General features: G+C 46.0%; 2 protein-coding genes across 13 annotated transcripts in view; one reads left to right on the forward strand and one right to left on the reverse strand.

Moving 5' to 3' along the window:
- Nucleotides 1-644: 644 nt before the first annotated feature.
- XKR8 (XK related 8) lies at nucleotides 645-6,855 on the forward strand. The gene is made up of 3 exons (XM_035116878.3): nucleotides 645-1,790; nucleotides 2,734-2,924; nucleotides 4,570-6,855. Exons 1-3 carry the CDS (start codon nucleotides 1,468-1,470, stop codon nucleotides 5,340-5,342), a joined length of 1,287 nt encoding a protein of 428 aa, XP_034972769.2. The 5' UTR covers nucleotides 645-1,467; the 3' UTR covers nucleotides 5,343-6,855.
- Nucleotides 6,856-11,947: 5,092 nt separating this feature from the next.
- EYA3 (EYA transcriptional coactivator and phosphatase 3) overlaps nucleotides 11,948-20,872 on the reverse strand; it is a 56,370-nt gene continuing 47,445 nt past the window's right edge. For all 12 annotated transcript variants that reach the window (XM_088671106.1, XM_035116871.3, XM_088671110.1 and 9 more), the window contains 7 exons: nucleotides 20,741-20,830; nucleotides 20,374-20,432; nucleotides 19,508-19,665; nucleotides 18,067-18,181; nucleotides 15,998-16,119; nucleotides 15,147-15,247; nucleotides 11,948-14,245 (listed from right to left, as the gene is read on the reverse strand). In XM_088671106.1, the coding sequence (XP_088527232.1) occupies nucleotides 14,165-14,245; nucleotides 15,147-15,247; nucleotides 15,998-16,119; nucleotides 18,067-18,181; nucleotides 19,508-19,665; nucleotides 20,374-20,432; nucleotides 20,741-20,830 (726 nt within the window). In that variant the 3' untranslated portion in view covers nucleotides 11,948-14,164. The remainder of the gene's footprint in view (nucleotides 14,246-15,146; nucleotides 15,248-15,997; nucleotides 16,120-18,066; nucleotides 18,182-19,507; nucleotides 19,666-20,373; nucleotides 20,433-20,740; nucleotides 20,831-20,872) is intronic.

The raw sequence follows: 20,872 nt of genomic DNA on the forward strand, positions 1-20,872 counted from the left end.
CAGTGTAGCAATTAAACATTTGGGATTAGGACCCCAGAGACCCCAGGTTTCAAATGCCTCCTGGGTGACATTGATAAGCACTGCGGTATGGCTAGTCACATTTGATACCATACACACACACATATAACATTCAAGGAGTCTGTACACACGTGCTGGTGTTAATCTTTTCGCCTAAGCTGCCTCGCAGGGCTGTTATGAGGATAAAGCATGAAGGTATTGAGTATATGGGATAGCTCAGTTGGGTAGAGCATGAGACTCATAATCTCAGGGTTGTGGTTTTGAGCCCCACATGGGGCAAAAGATTCCTGCATTGCAGGGGGTTGGACTAGATGATCCCCGTGGTCCCTTCCAACTCTACAATTCTTTGAGTTTCCATGTACGCTACCCTCCGTAAAATCAAAATATATACTTAGAAAAAGTAGGGGGGGGGAATCATTGACGTTTCGTTCCAAGTACTGTACAACTTGATTTTTATTGCATTTTATTTTTTAGAGGTTGTAGCAATAATCTTTCTACAACCTCTAAAAAATAAAATGCAATAAAAATGAAGATATGCACATGAATGGGTCACATAACGGAATCTCAGCTAACGGAGCCATGACTTATCCATTTTTAGCTTGGTGTGTGTGATTTCCCCAAGGCCAGTTGCACAAGAACCAGCAAAGCAACCGACGTCTATTCAAGGCTAGACGGCGAGTGGGGCCCTGGAGAGAGAAGAAGGCCTGCCCTCTTGCTGGGCGGGTGATGGGCGTGCTCTGTCCCGCTTGCTATGCTGCCTCCCCGCCCAAGGAGGCTCGGCTCGGTTCGGCCCGGCCCAAGGAGGGCTTGGAAGCCGGTAGGAGGTGGAGGGAAACAGCCCGCTCCGTCTTGCAAAAGTTTCTGGTGGGCCTGCAGCGCGGGAAGAGACCAAAAGAGGAGGAGGAGGAAGGCGGGGTGACGGTGCCATGGAGATCGGCCGGCGACCAACCCAGAGCGAATCCCTTTCCGTCGTCGAGGAAGGAAGGATCCCGCGGGATCCAGGACTGAGGAGGAGGAGAACTGGGGAGCATGTAGGGTCAGCTAGTCGCGGGGAAGCAGTCGGAGGAGGCGGAGCAGGCCGGACATAGCGGCTCAGAGAGACGCCCTCGGAAGAGTCCAGGAAGGAAGGATTTCTTGGAAGTTGTAGGGGATTTTTTTTTAAATAAAGGGGGGGGTTGTCCCTGGAAAGACCCTTTTCCTGGACTCTATACCTCCCCCAAAAGAGACGACTGGGAGGGAGACCACCCACGTGAAAGGAGGAGACATTAAGCAAGCCTTAGTTAAGTTGCTCTCACTTCATTTTAGAATTTTTTTTGATGCAATTGAGGTGGGGGACCGGTGTCCCTTTTCTAGTGAATAGCAGCAGCGAGGTTGCAGCCCGCACACACACCCCGCCGGGGTTGGCACTAGAGGCTGCAGACCCACTTTGGACCTGTTGGCCCCAAAACCATGGCATGGTCCGGCTGTGGTCCCAGCTGCAACGCACCTTGGCCACCTCGCTACCGTTATTGGGACCTAGCCTTTGCCTTGATGGGCACGGCTGCATTTCTGGTGGACCTGGGCGCTGACGCATGGGTGGCCGCCAGCTACTTGAAGGCTGGGGACTACCACTGGGGTGGGCTGGTGTTGGGGCTGTTGGCTTTGTCGTCGCTGGCAACGCAGTTCTTCAGCTGCGCCTGGTACTGGAGTGACCCCCCAGAGCTGATGGAAGCACTGCCCACACGGCGGACCCTCCTTGTGTTACACATCCTACAGCTGGGCTACCTGTACAGGTAAGGACAATCAGGGATGCTGTGTCCCTTGCTGCAAGGTACTCGGGGAGCAAGTACCATGAAGTTCTGTGATCGGATGTGGGAGTCCTCTTTTCCTAGGACCAAAGCCCCCCGCCCCTCATTTAGGTCTGTTTTTAATTTATGGAACCCAGCAAAATAATCTGTGATTCTATACCAACATAAGTTTGGAGACTGGGCTACGCAAGGAGGATTGATCTTACCTCCTAGAATGTAGGGTGATTAGAGTGTTAATCAGACAAATACTACAAGTAAAATATTGGCAGGTGAGGCCTGCAACAAAATGCTGCAGTGTGGCGTGTCCTGCTCTGTGTTCCAGACAATTAGCTTTCCTTTCCTTCCCTGCCCAGTTTCCATTTCCCCCCAACAGTCAATCAGCATTCCATGCTCACTGAGTGTGATCATCCTTATTTAACTTATGTGGATAATAATAATAATAATTGTAGTTTTTATATGCCACCCATCTGACTGGATTGCCTCAGATCAAAAACCCTGAGAGTTGTTTTCACCTATGCAAATGTGTGTGTTTTTTTAAAAACCTTGGGATTCCCTTGAGTCTGCTGATAGCTCATACTTTTGTGTGGGTAGTGTCATTCCAAGGAAACTGAACCGTAGGTAAGTGTCTTGAATCTCTCGCTGCTTGAATCTCTCATCGCTCAGAGATTGGGGTGGCATGCAACATTTATTGCATTCTTATGGCCCGCCCTTCTCACGAAGATATTTCCTGTTTATTAGCCTCACAACAACCTTATGAGGTAGGTGAGGCAGAGAGAGAGAGAGAGAGAGACTACCCCAGGGTCACTCTACTGTATGGTTTGGGGCCTCGTGAGGATTTGAGCTGGAACAACAGCCTACCCGCCACCCCCACATTTGCTCTCCTTCATGAGCCACCCTAAGAATTTTGTGTTGCCTTCCCTTTGCGCAGGTGTTTCTATGTTCTGAAGGTGGGCTTCCGCGTGTGCCGGACGAAAGCAGACAAAGATATCGCTTATGCTGTTTTCCTGTCGCATGACATCAGCTTCTTGCGCCTCTTTGAGACCTTCCTGGAAAGTGCCCCTCAGCTTGTCCTGGGGCTCTACATTATCCTATGCACAAAGAAAGCAGAGATATTTCAGGGTGAGTGTCCGTCTAGAAGGGCGCAGGGTAAAGGACTGGTTTGTTTGGTTCCAGAAGTTTCCTTGTGTGGTTTGTGTAGCTCGTTTCAGTTTAAATCCAATAAAAAGACAAGAAAAGCCTTGTTGGATCAGGCTATTAAGTTCCCACTGGTCCAGCATCCAATCTCGCAGTGAGCAACCAGGTGCCTGTCTCAAACCATGGCCCAAGACATTTTGCTAGCTGAGGCGAAGAAGAAGATGGGTCTCTCCCATTTCATGTAGCTGGAGGAAAACAACGAACTGAGGGCAACAGACTAGTGTTTAAAGCCCTAAATGGCTCTGCCCCCCAATATCTGAAAGATTGCCTTCTTTCCTCTCAGATGTTAAGATCAGCAGAGAGTGAGCGCCCTCTTAGTAGTTCCTCCACCCTCTGGAGTTTGTGGTGGCTTAGTGGCAAGAGAGGGCATTCTCTGTGGCGGCCCCTGAGTTGTGGCATTCCCTCCCTGCAGAGGTGTGTTTGGCACCTTCATTATGCAGCTTTTGGCACTCGAGATGTATATTTTAGGACCCACCGTAATTGTGGTTCTGATTTGTTTTTAAATTGTTTTTACTGTTATATTTTATGTCATTATGGCCTGCGCTGAGACCTTATGGTGAAGGGCAGGTATTAAACCTAACAATGTATTTATTTAAAGATAAACAAATAAACAAAAACATTCCAATGAGGTCACCCCCACCCCCACCCACCCTGCTTTAACACCCCAACCCACTCTGCTGGGGGCAACCCAAGGCATTTTGCTGAGGCAGAGGACAAGGTGGCATCTCCCATTCCTTGTGGAGAAGCTGGATGGGTGGGCAGCTGAAGATTACTTCACCCCTGAGGGCAACAGACCAGTTTAAAAGGTACAGAGAAAATAGGACTACCCCAGGTGACTTGTATATATCACATGCACTAATAGCAAAATTATTAGTATTTATTAAATTTATATGCCGCCCTTCATAGGAAGATCAGAGGGTGGTTTACAGTAGAAAAAAACACAAAATGCATAACATAACAACAACAACAGCACCTCACTAATCCACCCCCCCAAAGGCTATTTTAAAGGCCATAAACATGCATTTGTTAGCCATTATTTTTGGCTACTTCTGCTAGTTCACACTGTCTATGAGATAAGGGCAGCATATTCTATTCTCTTCCATCTTATTTTTTTTTATCTTCACAACCACCCTGCAAGATGGGTCAGACTGAGAGACAGTTACCGACCCAACATCACATAGTTTGGTTCAGGGCACTAAAAACCTGCCCCAAGACTACAGGAGGTTATGGAAGTGGCCGTCTGTCATGGATGCTTTCGTTGAGATTCCTGCATTGCAGGGGGGTGGACTAGATGACCCACAGGTACCCCTTCCAGCTCTACAATTCTGTGGTTTTGTAAGTGCCCTCTGTACACTTTGTCACCCGCCCTGGCATCTCAGATATCGCCCATATAGTTTCAAATGCATGCTTTCAGTCTTAAGGACTGGCATCTTACTATTTTTACATGCAACTTGAGAATGTCAGCAGGCTGCATGTTCTTCCTAGTAGCACCAATGCCTGTCTTTGTGTTGGTCTCTTCCTCAGGCTGTTCCTTGTGCCTACTGCTCTCTCTCCCCTCCTCTCATTTCAGTACTTGGGATTTGCACCTCTTTCCTGTGTATCGCCTGGGCCCTCTTGGACTATCACCAAACCCTGCGCAGCTTCTTGCGGGAGAAGCACAAGCTGGGCCGCCGGTCCTCCACCATCTACTTCCTTTGGAACTTCCTGTTGGTGTGCCCTCGCATTCTGTGCCTGGCGCTCTTCGTGGTGGTCTTCCCGAACTACATTTCCCTCCATTTCCTGGCGGTCTGGTCTGCCATGTTTCTCTGGGTCACGTTGCAAGGTACAGACTTCATGGAATGCGCCGCCTTCGAGTGGCCTTATCGGGCTGTGGTGGCCGTCATTCTCTACTTCTGCTGGTTCAATGTGGCCGAGGGGAAGACATGCTACCGTTCTGCAATCTACTACACATTCCTCTTGGTTGACAGCGCCATCCTTGCTGTCTCATGGCTCTGGAACACCCTTCCCTTGAACTACGACTCCCACCATGTGGCCCATGCGCTCTACGCAGCCCTGCCCTGCTACGTAGCCGGGATCCTTTTGAGAAGCGTCTACTACAAATGTTTGCACCCTACTTTGCAGGCTGCAGTCCCGGTCACTGGTGATGAAATAGACAATAGAGAGCCAGCCGGCAAAGGCGTGCCAGCTTTCCGGCAGCTGGTTGTACGAGGTCATGGTGACCAAGAGGCTATACGGGGACATGTCAACCGTCGGGCATATGGACTTGCACAAAGCTTCTTTGCTGGCTCTTCAGAGATTGCACAGCATCAAGGAAATGGGACTCTTGGGGACAGCTGTTTGTGAGCCCAGCTATATGTTGTGTCCCACGTGGCCAAGACTTATTACTAGAGAGGCGAGAGGAGTTCTGGGGTGTGTGTGTGTACCCATATTTTGGTCTGTACCTGTCAAGATGACCCCAGGCCTGCCTTTGAACATTATTTTTTTAATGTAAGAGTATTTTCTAGCTTTGCAGGGACATCATACAGGGCAGTGGGATTGGAGGGGAGATGGTTGATCGCATCACCGTCGTTTATTTTTCCCATATGGTGTCCCTCTTACGGCTGGGGTAGACAACACGTTGCTCTCCAGATGTTATTAATCCCAGCAAACATGGCCAACAGAAGGAGTGATGGGAGTTGTAGCCAGCAACATCTCAAGGGCACTACGTTGGCTATCCCCGCTCTAAGGAATTCATGTCATCACATGCTGATCTTCACAGGAGTGTTGTTGGCCTCATTGCAACTCATGTATCACCTGGGTGGGGGCACAGGTACATGTTAAAGCTGCCTCCAGGATCACCAGCATGGGCTAAGCCTAGAAGATGAGGCCTGGAATGTGGTTTCCATGCTTCTTGGCCAGAGGTGGGTAACCTGTGGCCCACCAGATGTTTCTGGATTACAACTCTCAGCATCCTTGGCCATGCTGGCTGGAGCTGATGAGAGTTGGAGTCCACCAAAAACAAGACTGCTACAGGTTGCATCCACCCTTGCAGATGTTCATTTCAGATACAGGTTATGGTTGCTACAGCCCTTGGCGCACTCTTAGAAAAATGCACCCCATCCTGGGTTTTTTAAATCTCCTGTGACACCCCATATTGACTTGGAAGAGTTGTATGTGTGCAAGGCATCCCTCAACCTGTATACCTGTTGCATTCTTCATTGTGGCATTAAAGGAGAGGAAACTTTACAAGGGAAGACTGTGGCGCTGACCTCCTCGCTGTAGCCAATAGGCTTTATTTTGTCTTCAGGAGACAGCTCAAATAATTCTGTAAGCTTCATTGCTTTAGCTGTCCCTTGATTGAGTCAGGTGCTATCTATGCAAGATCATCTTAGCCATCCCTTGTTGGGCAACTGACACAGGATCCTAGAACCTGAACCTTGTTAGGCCATAGTTAATTAGTTTATAATGCACTTTTGGAGACTTTTATTCATTCCCTTGCTGTTTCCTCTCTCTTGTTCTGTTCTGACGTTCTTGTCCCATTGAGTGACTTAAACCCTTAGCTTCAATGAAGCTTCTACTTGCTGCTGGCTTTATGTCACCAAATGGCCCATTCTCAGAGCCTGTTCCATGAACAGCCTTACAAACTGGCACACCAGTCCCAGGTTCTTCTTTATAGGAGCCACAAACATGTGCCCCACATTTCTAGGTGGAATTGTTCTCCCTCCCCACTCACTTGATGTAGTTAAAGATAAAATGCTTCCGGTGTTGTTACAGCAATGTGTTTCAGATGTTCAAATTGTTGAGCCTGATTATTGTTATTAAAAAAAACCCCTGATCTAGGGCTCAAGTGCAAACAAATTTTTATTCAACTGGCACATTAATAGTCTCCTGTATTTTCTTTTTCGAGTGAAAGCAGCTGTGGGAGGCTGCAGGTTTGAGTGGAGGGATGGGGGGAGGGATAGTGAAAAAGAGAGAAAGCGGCTGCTTAATCCTTTCCTCTTCAGCTGTTTTTCTTCTCAAACTTTATCCCAACCTGCTTTTTCACTCATAGGGGAAAGGATATGAGTATTGTGCCACTGAACCTCCCTCTCGCATTCCTTCCCCCAGGTCACAGCCTCCTGCAACTATTTTTCATTAAAAATTGGATGTGCCCTTCCTGCATAACTTCAGCCATATTCCCGAGTTATTTGGGTATAAAGGGCACTCACATGTTGAAGTTGGAGCAGGGCTGTGTTGTGGTCCCACCCTCAACATAACATCCCCGGGGTAGCCCCCTACTCCCATGTCCTTGCAATCAACACAGTTGATTGATTGGCAAAGGAACCCTTATGCATGAACACCTGCTCGTGTTTAGTGGGTTGGTTTCAAGACACCCGTGCGCTGGGAGTGGGTGGATGGGGGGTTAATCTGGGGGTGCGCCATCAGGAGCAGGGGGCAAGCAGCACAGTCCCATTCCTTACCCACTGGAATGCCCAACGCATGAGCAGAGCTGTTGAGTTGGGCCTTCAGTTTAAAGCGAAAGGAGCCCAAACCCAAAGCATGCTAATTTGAAGGATTTTGAAGTGCTTCCACAAACCACAGTTTGAGTAGGCTTCCGTCTTCCTCCGTTCCTTAGGTAGCTGCCGGGTTTAGTGGATTTTCTTCAATTAGCCGCACCAGTTGTGAGATGTTTGACATGAGATTTATGGCCCTTGGGGCAGAACAGCAGCAGCCCACAAAAGTGGAGTCCACAGGCCTATAAATCACGCAGGCTTCTAGAGAGGCGTTCCCTTGCCTTTGCTTTACACATGCGCAGAAATGAAGCCACATAAGCAGAAGAGCAAAAGTAACTTCACAGGGACAGGCTTGAGGAAGAACAAAGCCATAGATTCCTCTATCAGCAAATTCCTCCACTTCTTCACAGACATCACAACTCTTTTACAACACCCAACACTGTCTTCATGCTTTGTTTTACTGCCTGTACACCTTAGGCTATCTAGGGATATGTACAGCAACACTTTTTCCACCATACAGGGATGACTTATTTTTATTTTAACTGGGAGCCCCACTAAAGCATTTCCCGCTACCCATTCATTCTCTCTGCTTTCAGTCACGTACAGCATGCATTAAATTGGCTGTATTACAATTGAATCCCTGCTTGCCTAACAGTGGTTCACCCAAATCGGCTGACACCATTTTCTTGTGGGTAGTGCTGTTTTGGCTATGTGAAGGCTCCATAATTGCAGAATGACTTCACCGTTAGTCTGTGCAGAATGTGGAGGGAATGAGCAGAGAATATTTTCTCTCAGAATACCAGAGCATGGGGTCTTCCTGTCATAAGAACATCAGATGAGGCCTTGCTGAGTCAGACCAGAGGCTGGCCTGTACTTACTTTTATCTGTCCTGAATCTTCCAACCTTTGGATGTCCATGAATTCTGGTGTCACGAGAGGGAGAAAAACTCCTCTCTATCTTATGCGGCTTAGGACCCTCGTACCTACGGGACCGCCTCTCCCGGTATGCCCCGCAGAGGACATTACGGTCCACAAATAATAACATATTGGAGATCCCGAGTCACAAGGTGGCTAGGCTGGCCTCGACCAGGACCAGGGCCTTCTCAGTACTGGCCCCGACCTGGTGGAACGCTCTGTCCCAGGAGACTAGGGCCCTGCGGGATTTGTCATCTTTTCGTAGGGCCTGCAAGACAGAGCTGTTTCGTTTGGCCTTCGGACTGACGCAGTCTGACCCCACGGTTACCCTCCCCTAAGGTTTTATTTATAATGGTTTTATCTTATTCGTAGATTTTTAATTTTAAAATTGAATTTTAACATTGTATTATTCTGTTGTTTTAACTGAAATGTTTCTTTTATATTTGTGTTGATATTATTTGTTGTTAGCCGCCCTGAGCCCGGTCTTGACTGGGAAGGGCGGGGTATAAATAAACATTATTATTATTATTATTATTATTATTATTATTATTATTATTATTATCCACTGTCTCCATGAAGGGAAGGCCACCAGCCAGTCACAAGCCCAATAGCATTCTGTCACTCCTGCCATTAAGCTGCCGCAGATCTAAAATACTAGAGAGAATGGAAACTTCTGACAGGAAGTTTGCTTCACACTGTGCATATACAGTAGAGCTTTATGGAAATCGTGCCTTGTCTCCAAAAGAGGAAGAAACCTTTTAATAGGACCTTCCTCTCTCCAGCTTTTCAACCCAACCGCAGTGTGATATAATATAGAATGTGCACCTGAGTTATCAAGTTCTTTGTGCAAATCAACAGTAGGTGATGCTGTCTGCTGCAAAGAACACACCCCGGGGAAACTTTATTACGCCTAAGAAGAATGAACTTGCCCTTTTCTCCCAGCACTTAGGCAGATGAATTCTTGAGGTCCTCATCTGCTCTGATAGTAAAGAGTCCTTAGATGAGTCATTTGAAAACAGACAAATGCCTATTTGTTTCAATTCAGCCAGCAAATGGTATTCCACAATTGGGTCATGCAAGATAAGGCTTTTTATCCTTATTCTGTTTGATTGAATTTGCATTATTGCTGGTGCCCTGAGCACCACTGAGTGGAACAGCAGGGTCCATAAATAGTTAACACAAAAGCCAATCAACCAGTTGAAAGCCCCTAGCATGATATCGTGAGCCTGTGGCACAGCTCATATAGGTTAGCACACTTAAGGGCTAAACTCCAGTTTCTATTAGCCATGTGTTTCAGCAAGTGTGCTTAACCTGGCTACTTTTATGTTGGAGCAAAAGCATTCCTGAGCTGAACCGGGACCTCGAACAGATTTCCTATTGAAACTCTCCTTCCCTCCCAGCTGTTTTTCCTGTACTTTCCTGCCCCGCCCAAGAAATTTGTTTGCTTCTGCTTTAAAACGAAACATCCAGAATAAACATGTGACTTAACGTCATGAATTTGACCTGAAAGATGGGGCCACTTTTGCAAACTTTTAAGCCCCAAAATGCAGTAGCAGCAGCCACTCATATAATCTGGGAGAGGCTGATGTTTTTTTTAAAGGCCTGGGAAACAAAGAACCTTATATGCCAAGAAGAAGGTAGGCCCAGGACAAGCCACTCCTGGCAGGCAATTCTAGAGTTGCTGCTCGCAGCACCTCAGTTCAGTGAGGGCATCTGATGAAGAATCTCCCAACAATCTCAGGAAATGGGCAGGCAGATGCAGAGATAGAAAGTACTCCCAAGCTCCTCCCTGAAAAGTGTCAATGTTGAAATAATACACGTTGGTTAGTGGGCGCAGCACATGGCATCTACATGGCATTACTGGGAACACTCCTTTTCCTTTGAAGCCGGGTCACCTGTGCTCATTTCTCAGGGTAGAGCAGCTCTCCTTCAAAGGAATTTTAAACCACTGCTCTAAATATTTTAGAGGCGGGGAGACATGTTGGCTTGGCGTGACTAATTGCTAAAAAAATGCAATGCAACTTTGCTATGAGGCTATGGACTGACAAGATTAGGAGTTCCTTACGTTTTGATTGTGAGCCCCACTAGTCTGGCTGTGCTTCGTATTTCGGGATTATCAGCCTCCTCCATGTCATACTGGTGGCAGCCGTTTCTCTGGGCTCGCAGGTCTCTGCATCGCGGCAGATAAGAGCTCTGACCCAAGGGCTCTGTCTGCCAGCCATGCTTTCCTTGGGCTGTCCCTTGCATTAAAACTACCCAGAGCATATGCATGTAACAGGAGCCACGTCTCACCAAGGGGATGTGGGGAACTGGTGGCCCTCCAGATGCTGTTGTTGGACCCCCCCAACTCCCATCAGCTCCAGCCAGGATGGTCAATAGGGATGATAGGAGCTGTAGTCTGGCAATATATGGAGGGCCACACATTACCCGTCCATGATGCACACTGTTTTGAGCAAATTGCAGGCAGTACAGGCCACAAACATTTGAGCTAAGGGCCACATTGATCCAGGGATAAGCTGGGGGTGGGGCATGTCAAAGTGGCCAACTTAGCCTTTTAAAAATAAAGGTTGTTGAGGTGAGGGTTAGGTGACACAAAGAGCTTATTATGGAATCACAGCAGGGGGGTGGTCAGTAAAAAAAGCGAGAGGATAAGGTCAAATTTTGGGGACCCACAAACAATCTTTTGGCATCATAGTATTACCTATGGGGTCTGTCATTAAATAAAATTTAAAAATAGGAAGAAAATATTGGGGGAGGGCACTTATCAGTGTCAATAAAAATGTTTTAAAGCCTTCCCTTCAAGTGGAAAATGTTTTGGAGGATCATGGCATCAAAGTGGGGGGAACCATAAAACCAGTATGGGGAAATGGGGGGGGGGGGGTAGGGAGCATAGGGGAGTTTTCCCCCCTTTCTAAAAAGGAATGACAAAATTTTGGAAGGGCACAAAAAAAATATCTCTTGGGCGTCTGGCTATATAAACAGTATGGCTTATAATTAACAAGGCTTGCAGCTTGCATGTGAGGTAAAAAGTCTCAATACATATGAATCCACACACACCAATTTTCCTTGCACCGAGTGTGAGCTTGGATCGAGTTTTCAGAAAGCAGGAATAGAACAACGGTTTTTTTATATAGAAAATAAAGACTTTATTTTTCCAGTTCACAAGGACAGTTCCCATTACACAGAACATGATGCTTGAGGAAACCGACAACCGTTAATGCCTTCTAATCATAACCATAAGCACAGCTGATGCCAATTCTGGACACCTGCAGGACTCTGAGGGTGAATTAGCATTTCTTATCTACACCAGCGCATGCAGTTGCCTCTGGTGCTTGGTGGGATTCAGACTGCAATGGAAACACAGGCAGAATTGCAGCTGAGAACACAAGACGCCCAAGCTCACTGCAGGGACGTAAAGGATGCGGAGAGCCCACGATTGCATTAGAAGGGAACTGGCTGATGCTTGAATGCTGAACAGTGAGAAAGAGTAGGAAGGGACAAGGAGCCAGTTTCCAAATACTGTATGAAGACCCAAGAGAAACGCAGCCAGTGAGTTCAATGATAACAAGAGCCAGGACAATCTTTATTAACGTTAACACAGAAAATGTACCATCCCCTGAGTGGGTTAGGAAACATCAGAGAGGACACTATATAAATATTGATATCTGATGCAAAAACAAAGCTTCACACACGTCAGCCAAAGGTCTTCTGAAATCTTGAAGGCATTCGAAACAGTTTCGCCAAGTAAAACAAAACTCAGGGCAACAGCGGTCAGTTTCCTGGTGGCTTAACAAATCCCTGCCCACTACACTTTCTGCAAACACTATCGTTAAATTAAATGGGGGCCGGGCAAGGTATTCCTCTACACAGTTGCTGACATATCCAAGAGTTGTAATGGAAGTTAAGGCACAGAGTTGATTCCAAAGTCAAGCACAGCCCACACCGATTCAGTAGGAGATGAATCAGAAACGGCTGCTCGGCTAGTGACCTTTCTGGCCTTCACAAAGGAGTAAAAAATTCGCAGAAAGCTGGAATTACAAGAACAGGGTCTTCTTTAGAAGTGAGTTTCCTTTCTGAGGGAGTGGGATGCATTTTCATCCCAAAAAATACTGTTATGTTGCCTTCTGTAAGCTTGCAATAAACATCAGGAAACAGCAGCTTTCTGGCACCCTGTACGGCTTTTTCTGTGGTGTATGTTCCTTTGCAAAATCTACCCATCTAGTATACACTATGTTCTTGCAGGGAAAGAAAACACAATGCTGCCTACCTAGCAAGAACTTATTCTCCGCCTGCTGGTATGAATGGAACTATGAGTCCCTACGGTGCCTGCCTTACTATTTAAGGAGTATGCAGATAAAGCACTGTCTGGTGGGTGATCAGCAGTAGGTACTGCACGGTACCAAATGCAATGGGGACTTTTCTTGGGAGATGAGTCTTTGACTGGGACTAAAAAACAAATGCATCTGCACCTGTCAAAGCCAGAAGCAATGAACTTGGCAGGGTCCCTAGCTTCAGCAACCCATTTTGGAATTCTGAATATTAAGTGGCATATGGTTGAAATAAAAAATAATGAAATAAATTGTTGGAGGTTCCCCCTTGAAACTTTCGGGGGTTTCCACCCCTATAGCCATTAGCATTTTGCACTTTCTGCTCTGCAAGTGAGTACAGGTGTACTCTCTTTCACTAAGCCAGTGCTTGAACCTGACACTATGGTAACTATCTCCTATTCTGAATTAAAGAAATGATTCACAGACCTGCAAGTTGCCAGACACTCCATTCTGCCCAACTCGCCCCCCCCCCCAGCACAAAAAAACTGCAGAGAAAAAACTGCATGCTTGATGCAAATGAGGAGGCTACAGTTCCTGCCAAGCTGGAATATTGCGTGCAAATTTGGCAGATCACACTAAAGTATTTGCAAAGGAGGTGTTTTCCTAGCTGGATTTTCTCTGCTGGCTGGGCAGCTCCCATCATTTCACACTGTGCTGCCTCTTGAGAAATCCTGCTTCTACTTATGCAAGTCAGCTGTCAAAAAGAAGGAAGAAATGGTGTCTTTCCCTTTTCTGTCACTCAGGTAATCTGACCTCACCTGCATCTAAATGTCATGCTGCTGTTTGGGAGTGGAGAGACAGAGAGACAGGTTCTTCAGACGAACTAGCCCCAGCCACCCCTTCTTGGTGTCAGGCACTGAGGGGATGGCTGCCTATAATCAGTACCCCAGCAGACACTGGGAGAACTTCCTCCACCCTCTCAACACAGAGAATTGTTTTGTGGCCTTTCCATGAAAATCTACAGCCCTTTCTGGCTTTGCAGGAAGGGAAATGTTTCTGGGCCCCTTTCTGTAAAAAAATAAACAATCAGTTCACTTCTCTTTATGTTCTGAAAGCTTGAGAGAGAGGCCTGGAGGTGACAAAGTACTCTACAAAAAAAAACAAAAAAGAAAAACCACAACCCACTGTTTTTTTCCTTTCCTTTTTTTTTTTAAAGAAAATGCATAATATTATACTACCAAAGGTTGCACAGTGGGTTAGGTCTGTACTGCTGGAGATTCCTAGCCAGGATGCTCTGTTTTGGGTCTCCTCCTCAAATTCCCGTCGCCCAAACGCAGACAGCAGTGAAAGGCTTGGGTGGCTCTCCTGGGGAAAACGACGCTGTGGCGCCTCCTACTGTACACTTCCGTTAGCTACATTGCTTTGTCTGGATGAAAAGGGAAGTCCCCAAGTCTGCTCTTGCCAAGATGGGGCTGTCGGGAGCTGTGCCGGACTGCCTGCTGCTCAGCTCCTCACAGAAAGTCCAGTTCGAGGGCCTGGTGGAGCGACACCAGATCGGCGTGATTTGTGATTCTCCAGAAGGGCATGTTGTGCTGCAAGACAAAAGAGGAATGGGTAGTACTCTGCAGGAATGGGTAGTACTCTGCAGGAGATGAGTGAACGCAGGCCTCACCCGTGAGGAAATGAAAAAAGAGTTAGGAAAGGTTAACAGGCAACCAGCCAATGTTGCTATTTTCAGAAGCGAAGCACACAGTTGACAGCAGCTGCTAAAGTACAGCTAGGCCACCCTACCTAGAGAAGGTGAGGCTTTCCCTGGGAGCATGTTCGAAATCCCCTTTGACACTGAGGTCCAGCTCTGAGGGCCTTCTGGTGGTTCCCTCACTGCGAGAAGTGAGGTTACAGGGAACCAGGCAGAGGGCCTTCTCAGTAGTGGCACCCGCCCTGTGGAATGCCCTCCCATCAGATGTCAAAGAGATAAACAACTAGCTGACTTTTATCCTGTTTTTAATATTCTGTTGGGAGCCGCCCAAAGTGGCTGGGGAAACCCAGCCAGATGGGCAGGGTATAAATAAAAAAATGTTGTTGTTGTTGTTGTTGTTGTTGTTGTTGTTGTTGTTGTTTATAAATAAAAACCGTTGTTGTTGTTGTTGTTGTTGTTGTTGTCGTCGTCGTCGTCGTCGTCGTCGTCGTCGTCGTCACCATCATCATCTGTGGAGCCACCCTCCCACCTTCTGAAGATCTCCATTTGGATATGCTGGGTCATCCACAGACACCCCAGGCAACCTCCAACAGAGAAATGAAATATACGCAACAAAAAAGAGGGCAAAGGATGCCCAAGGATGCTATGGCTGTGTTGTCTCTAAGCCAAACAGGCTCTGGCCATTTGGCAGCGCCTGCAGGAGGAAGGGAAGCAATGGGTTATTGTGGGGGTCCAAAAAGGGAGCCTGCTCTTCTCAGGAAGGGTGCTGCAAGACAAACGTAGTCAACAGTCACCTGTTTGGCTGCCATCTCTTCATCACGCCCATCTCCGATCACCACATATGTCACCTTCTTCCCAAACCGAGAGATAATCCTTTCAAAACAGCTCTCTTTACCTGTCAAGAGATTACAAACACACTTGTGCTTATGGTCAAAGGAAAGGTACAGGCCCCAGTGGGGCTGGGCTGGCATCAGTATGTGGTACCTGTGGACAGCTGTCTGGGCCCCAGCACCATGGCAGATCTCACTCCTCCCTTGAAAGGCTCAGCAACCTTTGGCTCGTCTCCAAATTGTTTCCATTCCTGCTGTTCACTACAAGATCTCTGTAATTTAGAATGCCTGAGCTTGCTTTTTTCCTATTCCCTCCCAGTTCTTTCTTTTTGCATTGTGTCTCTTAGTGAGACAGTGAGAAGGCAGGGGCTGTCTTCTCACTGATTTTTGCAAGCCATTCTGGAAGCCCTGTTTGGTGGAAGGGCAGGATAAAAATGCCAATACTACTAATGACCTTTGCAAATTGATCAACATTGTATGACACTTAAGAGACCTTGTTTAAGAAATAAACTGTAATAAATAAATAAAATTATGTAGCTGATAGGAGTACTAAAGCCCAGTTTATCCACCCACTATAAAGACTGTAACAGTATCTGAGAGCACAGCTTTGCTCCAAAAGGCTTTGAGCCAACACAGGTATTTTAAGGAGTCACGCAGAAAGTAGAACATGTGCTGCAGGGGTTGCTTTAATGCACTGAAGTCTCCCCCTCTTTCCAGGGGAGGTTGTACAAACCCAGGTTGTACAAAAGGGCCGTCTCCCTACCGCCACCCAAGACAACTGCCAAAGATAGTTGGAATTTGATGTCACCACCTACCTATTTTTGTTGCGCTATAAATATTTTCAATTGGGAACACGTCACCTAATCCATACAGCAGAACTTTGGCCAGAGCCGGCACCAGCTGAGTAGTCGTTATCAGAACATTCACACAATTCTTTCTAGAAGGTGGCAAGAGAAATGGGTCAGGGAGAGGAGCTTGCTTATACAAAGTTGAAAAAAGGTGGGATGCTGCCGGGCTCATATTTGCAAGCACTAATGGAAGGAACAAGAAATGACATGAAACTCAAGACTGGATCCTCCCCTTTCATGCATTACAGCAGGCATCCCCAAACTTTGGCCCTCCAGATGTTTTGGACTACAATTCCCATCTTCCCCGACCACTGGTCCTGTTAGCTAGGGATCATGGGAGTTGCAGGCCAAAACATCTGGAGGGCCGCAGTTTGGGGATGCCTGCATTACAGTATTTGTTATTCTTTGTACCTCTCATCCATATTTCAAGTGACCCTTGTTCTTTGGGGCTGACATTTGCAATGGTTCAGTGTTAAGGGTGGTTTTGGCTTCCAGTTATTCAAATGGTAATATTGTGAAAAGGGACACGTACAGAGCCTAGGGCTTGCGGATCAGAAGGTCGAATCCCCGCGACGGGGTGAGCTCCTGTTGTTCAGTCCCAGCTCCTGCCAACCTACAGGTCGAAAGCACGTCAAAGTGCAAGTAGATAAATAGGTACCGCTCTGACGAGAAGGTAAATGGCGTTTCCGTGTGCTGCCACTAAAGTGAGATGAGCGCCGCAACCCCAGAGTCGTCCGCGACTGGACTTAATGGTCTGGGGCCCTTTTTTAATATTGTGAAGCAGCAAATTAATTACAAAGAGTTTGCATGATAATGCACTACAGATCCATTTGAAACAATTAAATTAAGCACATAAAAATGCAGAGATAAAATCATGTTTAATATCTAGATGGGTATATCCAGTGCTTTTTTTTCAGGGGGTACTTAGGGGTATGCAGTACCTCTTTTGTTGTTGTTAAAAAGTGTGGTACTTACTGTAACAACTTCATAGCTTTGTACTGGCACCCATTTTTCCAGAAAAAAGCACTGGGTATATCTATATGTGTGTCTCTCGATCTAGCTAAATCTAAATATGTGTGTGTGGTGTATTTCTTTTAAATTTTTATATACCAGTCTGTTTCACTTGATTTCAGCATAGTGCTGAAGGCACGCATGGCAAACCCTCACCGTGATCAACTCCCACTCGGAAACCTATGTCCCCACTGTGGAAGGACGTGTGGATCCACAATTGGCCTCCACAGTCACTTACGGACTCATTGTTAAAACCGTGTTTATGGAAGACAATCTTACTCGGCTACAATGATCGCCAAAGAAGAAGAAGAGGAAGAGGAAGAGGAAGAGGAAGAGGAAGAGGAAGAGGAAGAAGAAGAAGAAGAAGAAGAAGAAGAAGAAGAAGAAGAAGACCTAAGCAGGGCACTGAAATTGCCCTCCTTCACTTCTGATGATGGGGCAACTGGCAAAAGGTATCAACGGATTACATTATTAAACACATAATAGGAAGCAGCTTGCTGGGTGGGGGCAGCAGTGCATATGCACTGGCAGAGCCAATCCAATACTCCTGCTGGTGCTTTTGCACTGTGCTAATCCCCCCACCTCACCCCTCTCCTCCTGTGTAAGCAATAATGACCCACCCACCAGGAAGCAAGTGTAGCAACGCCACTCTACTCAGTGAGCTGCTTCTGCATGTAATATAATATTGTGTGCATGTAGCATGTATTGCAATCAATAAAAATAATAATCTAACCTGACAAATGCATATTTCCTGTAAGTTTTAATGAGATGCAAATTATCCCATTTCGCTTGCCCACCTCCCCTGGCCTTTAAGTCTTTGATTGAATGAAAGGCAATGCAGCCGTGTGTTTGGGTACCTAGGCACAAGGATCTCCACTGAAACACTGTAGTTGCATCATAATTCAGACAAGATATTTCTACCCAATAGCATACAAGACAAATCACTGTAAAAATGCATAGCATGCACCACACTGCACTAGAACTGTAAATACGGCAGCTGGCAGAGCAGACACTTATCTCCATACCTTGACTGGATGAGCAGCAGGGACTTTAATGCTGTTCCCAACCAGGAATCTGTTAACATTTCTATGTCTTCCCTTAATCTCTGCAAAGCCTCCTTCTTTTCTGGGCCGAGAAGGGCTGCAGAATGCACACAAATTACATTTGTCAGAAAGCAGAAACGTAAGTATATCAAGTAACGGGTTGTATCCAAACTAAGTTCTGCTCAGAGAAGACCCACTGAAATTAATGGACCTAAGTTAGCCATTAATTTAAATAGATCTGCGTATGACTCACATTGGATACAACCCTATGTTACTGGCGCAATCAGAGCAAAGGCTTTGTGATTTCTGGATTCACTTCATTTGGAAGTGTTTCAGTACAGAAATGACATTATAAAAACGTCAAATGAAACATTTTCAACCCCAACATTTATTCATTTTAGAATTTATAGGTTGTTTTTCTGCGCTCAAGATGGTTTGCAAATGGTTACATATAAAACATTCCACATTGCACAAAAACAATCTTGCTCTCCATTCATGGAACTCATTTTTTAATTGGCCTCTCACAGATACATTTATGCTAAAATACAGGGATAAATAACCTATTGTAAAAACGTGAAAGGTCTCTGAGGGACACTTTTAATATTTAATAGATTATTTTAATATTCTGTTGGAAGCCACCCAGAGTGACTGGGGAAACCCAGCCAGATGAGCGGGGTATAAGTAATATATTATTATTATTATTATTATTATTATTATTATTATTATTATTATTATTATTATTGCCCTCTTCAGGCATTTCACCAGTGTGGGAATAGGTACTTTTTTAAAAATAAAACGGGGGATTTCACAGACATGGATTAGCTATCTCTTTTGCCTTCAATATGTCTTTCAGTTCCAGTCAATTCAGATGTCAAACTGTTAAGACAATCCAGTTTATCCAGTTTGGACAAAATGCTAAGCTGCAGTTTAGCATTATGAGGATGAGCTGCTGCAAACCTCGGGCCCCCATGTGCACGACTACAAGAAGTCTGCAATCTTTCCCTGATGTTTTAGATTAACCACAGCTACCTATGTTGTCCAAACTTGACAAACTGAGGTTAATTTTCACTATTGTTTGTTGAAAGAAGCCTACTTCAAACCATATTTTAAAGGGCCAGATCAGTTTAGCAAACCATAGATAAAATTAATCAGAGTTTGGTGTTTGGATGACATACTAAACTGTGGTTAATCAAAAACAGAAGCCCTGGAGTAGTGGGATGCAAGTCCCAGGCTCAGTGCAACTTGTCCTCATAACACTAAACCCTCCCTTAGCATTATATGTGAACCAAGCCAGTTACTACAATTTTCAGGGTTGGTTGGCTGATTGTGGCCCCACCTCTCCAACACGGAAGAGCTTAACAACGTCAGCATAGTGCCTATACCCTCAGGTTGCAGCAGGAACATGGATGCTGCTCACACTCACCTACTACGTTGCTTTTGTATTTGTCATAGACCTCGCGCACCTTCCGATAGCGGAAAGCCAGCTTCCTCATCCAATCCACTCCACCCTGGACTCCCGCTGAACCATGATTGGCGTTATTTCCTGAGCCACTGAAGCCATCCGTGGAAAAATTGTAGTTGCTGAGACAGAAAATGTTGTTTTTGTATTACACCTACTGGCAACTTCTACCTGCATCCTTGTTGGGTGGATGATTCAAGTCCTCTTGCATAACCCACAGCAGATCTCCCTGCACATGAAAATACTCAGCTCCATTCCCTGCTGATCTGCTGCTCAGAAACCTGAATACCAGTTCTAATTAGACTTTGTGTACTGAGGGTCTGATCACTGGAGGCCTTATCATTATCACCAGATCAGGGCAGGTCCACCCTGAGATCTACAGGCACAGGGCGGTATACAAATTTAATAAATAAAATAAATATAAATATATTGGGCTCAGTTTCCTCTGGAATCTTAAGTCCCGATAGCTGGGGGAAATGTGGGGTTCTTCATGGACAGGTTACCCTGGAATCTCTGTTAGCAAGTATTGTTTCTTGAGCTGCTTTCAGAAATGCCCCTATTCAAGAGGTCTATAAAGGAGAGACAGCAGCTCAGTGGTAGAGCAGATGTTATGCATGCAGTTCCAGTTCTAATACTTGGTGCCTCCAGGTTTTTTTTTAAAAAGTCTCAGGTTGCAGGTGAAGGGGGGGGGAGGCAGGAAGTCATTGTGACTGCTTCCTAGGTAGGGTGGACAAAAAGCCACCTGTTTGAAAGTCCCATAAAAACACTGTAAGGGGTCCTTTCTGTTGCCACATTTTAGACCTTGGAAGCAACCAATACAAATGTATCACCTTAAATCTTGCCCATTGTCATCTGATGCAACGTCTTCCACATGAACTTGGTCACACTCCTGCAATGAGAGAAAAATAAGTTTAGGAAGCTTCCTTATATACCAAGTTGCAGGGGGTTGGACTAGATGGCCCTTGGGGTCCCTTCCAACTCTACAATTCTGTGATTCTGAGTCAGACTTTGTGTCCATCCAGCCCAGTTATTGTCTGCCCCGTCAATAGGGAACTTGCCACTCTCCTAATGTTGCTAGACTCCAACTCCCAGCAGCCCCAGCCAGAATAGCTAGCAGCAAGGCATTATAGGAACTGTAGTCCAATAACCTTTGGAAAGTTCATGCATTAAAACTGGAATTTGGAAGAGAAAACATACCTCTAAGTCATTGAAAAATAAGTGTGTGTCGGCAACTTCAAAAATCATTTCTTCCATGGTCAAACCAGAGCTAATCACTAGAGTTGGATCCTAGAAGTTAGAATGGAAAAGAGAAAGAGGCCAGTATTAAAC

Source organism: Zootoca vivipara, chromosome 6 (assembly GCF_965207765.1).
Source record: "Zootoca vivipara chromosome 6, rZooViv2.hap1.1, whole genome shotgun sequence".
Lineage (NCBI taxonomy): Eukaryota > Metazoa > Chordata > Lepidosauria > Squamata > Lacertidae > Zootoca > Zootoca vivipara.

Excerpts from the sequence above, each read along its gene's own strand:
- XKR8 (XM_035116878.3), top strand. The coding sequence starts at position 1,468 with ATGGCATGGTCCGGCTGTGGTCCCAGCTGCAACGCACCTTGGCCACCT. Across the intron at positions 1,791-2,733 it reads CAGCTGGGCTACCTGTACAG|GTGTTTCTATGTTCTGAAGG; the intron begins GTAAGGACAATC and ends CCCTTTGCGCAG. Across the intron at positions 2,925-4,569 it reads GAAAGCAGAGATATTTCAGG|TACTTGGGATTTGCACCTCT; the intron begins GTGAGTGTCCGT and ends CTCTCATTTCAG.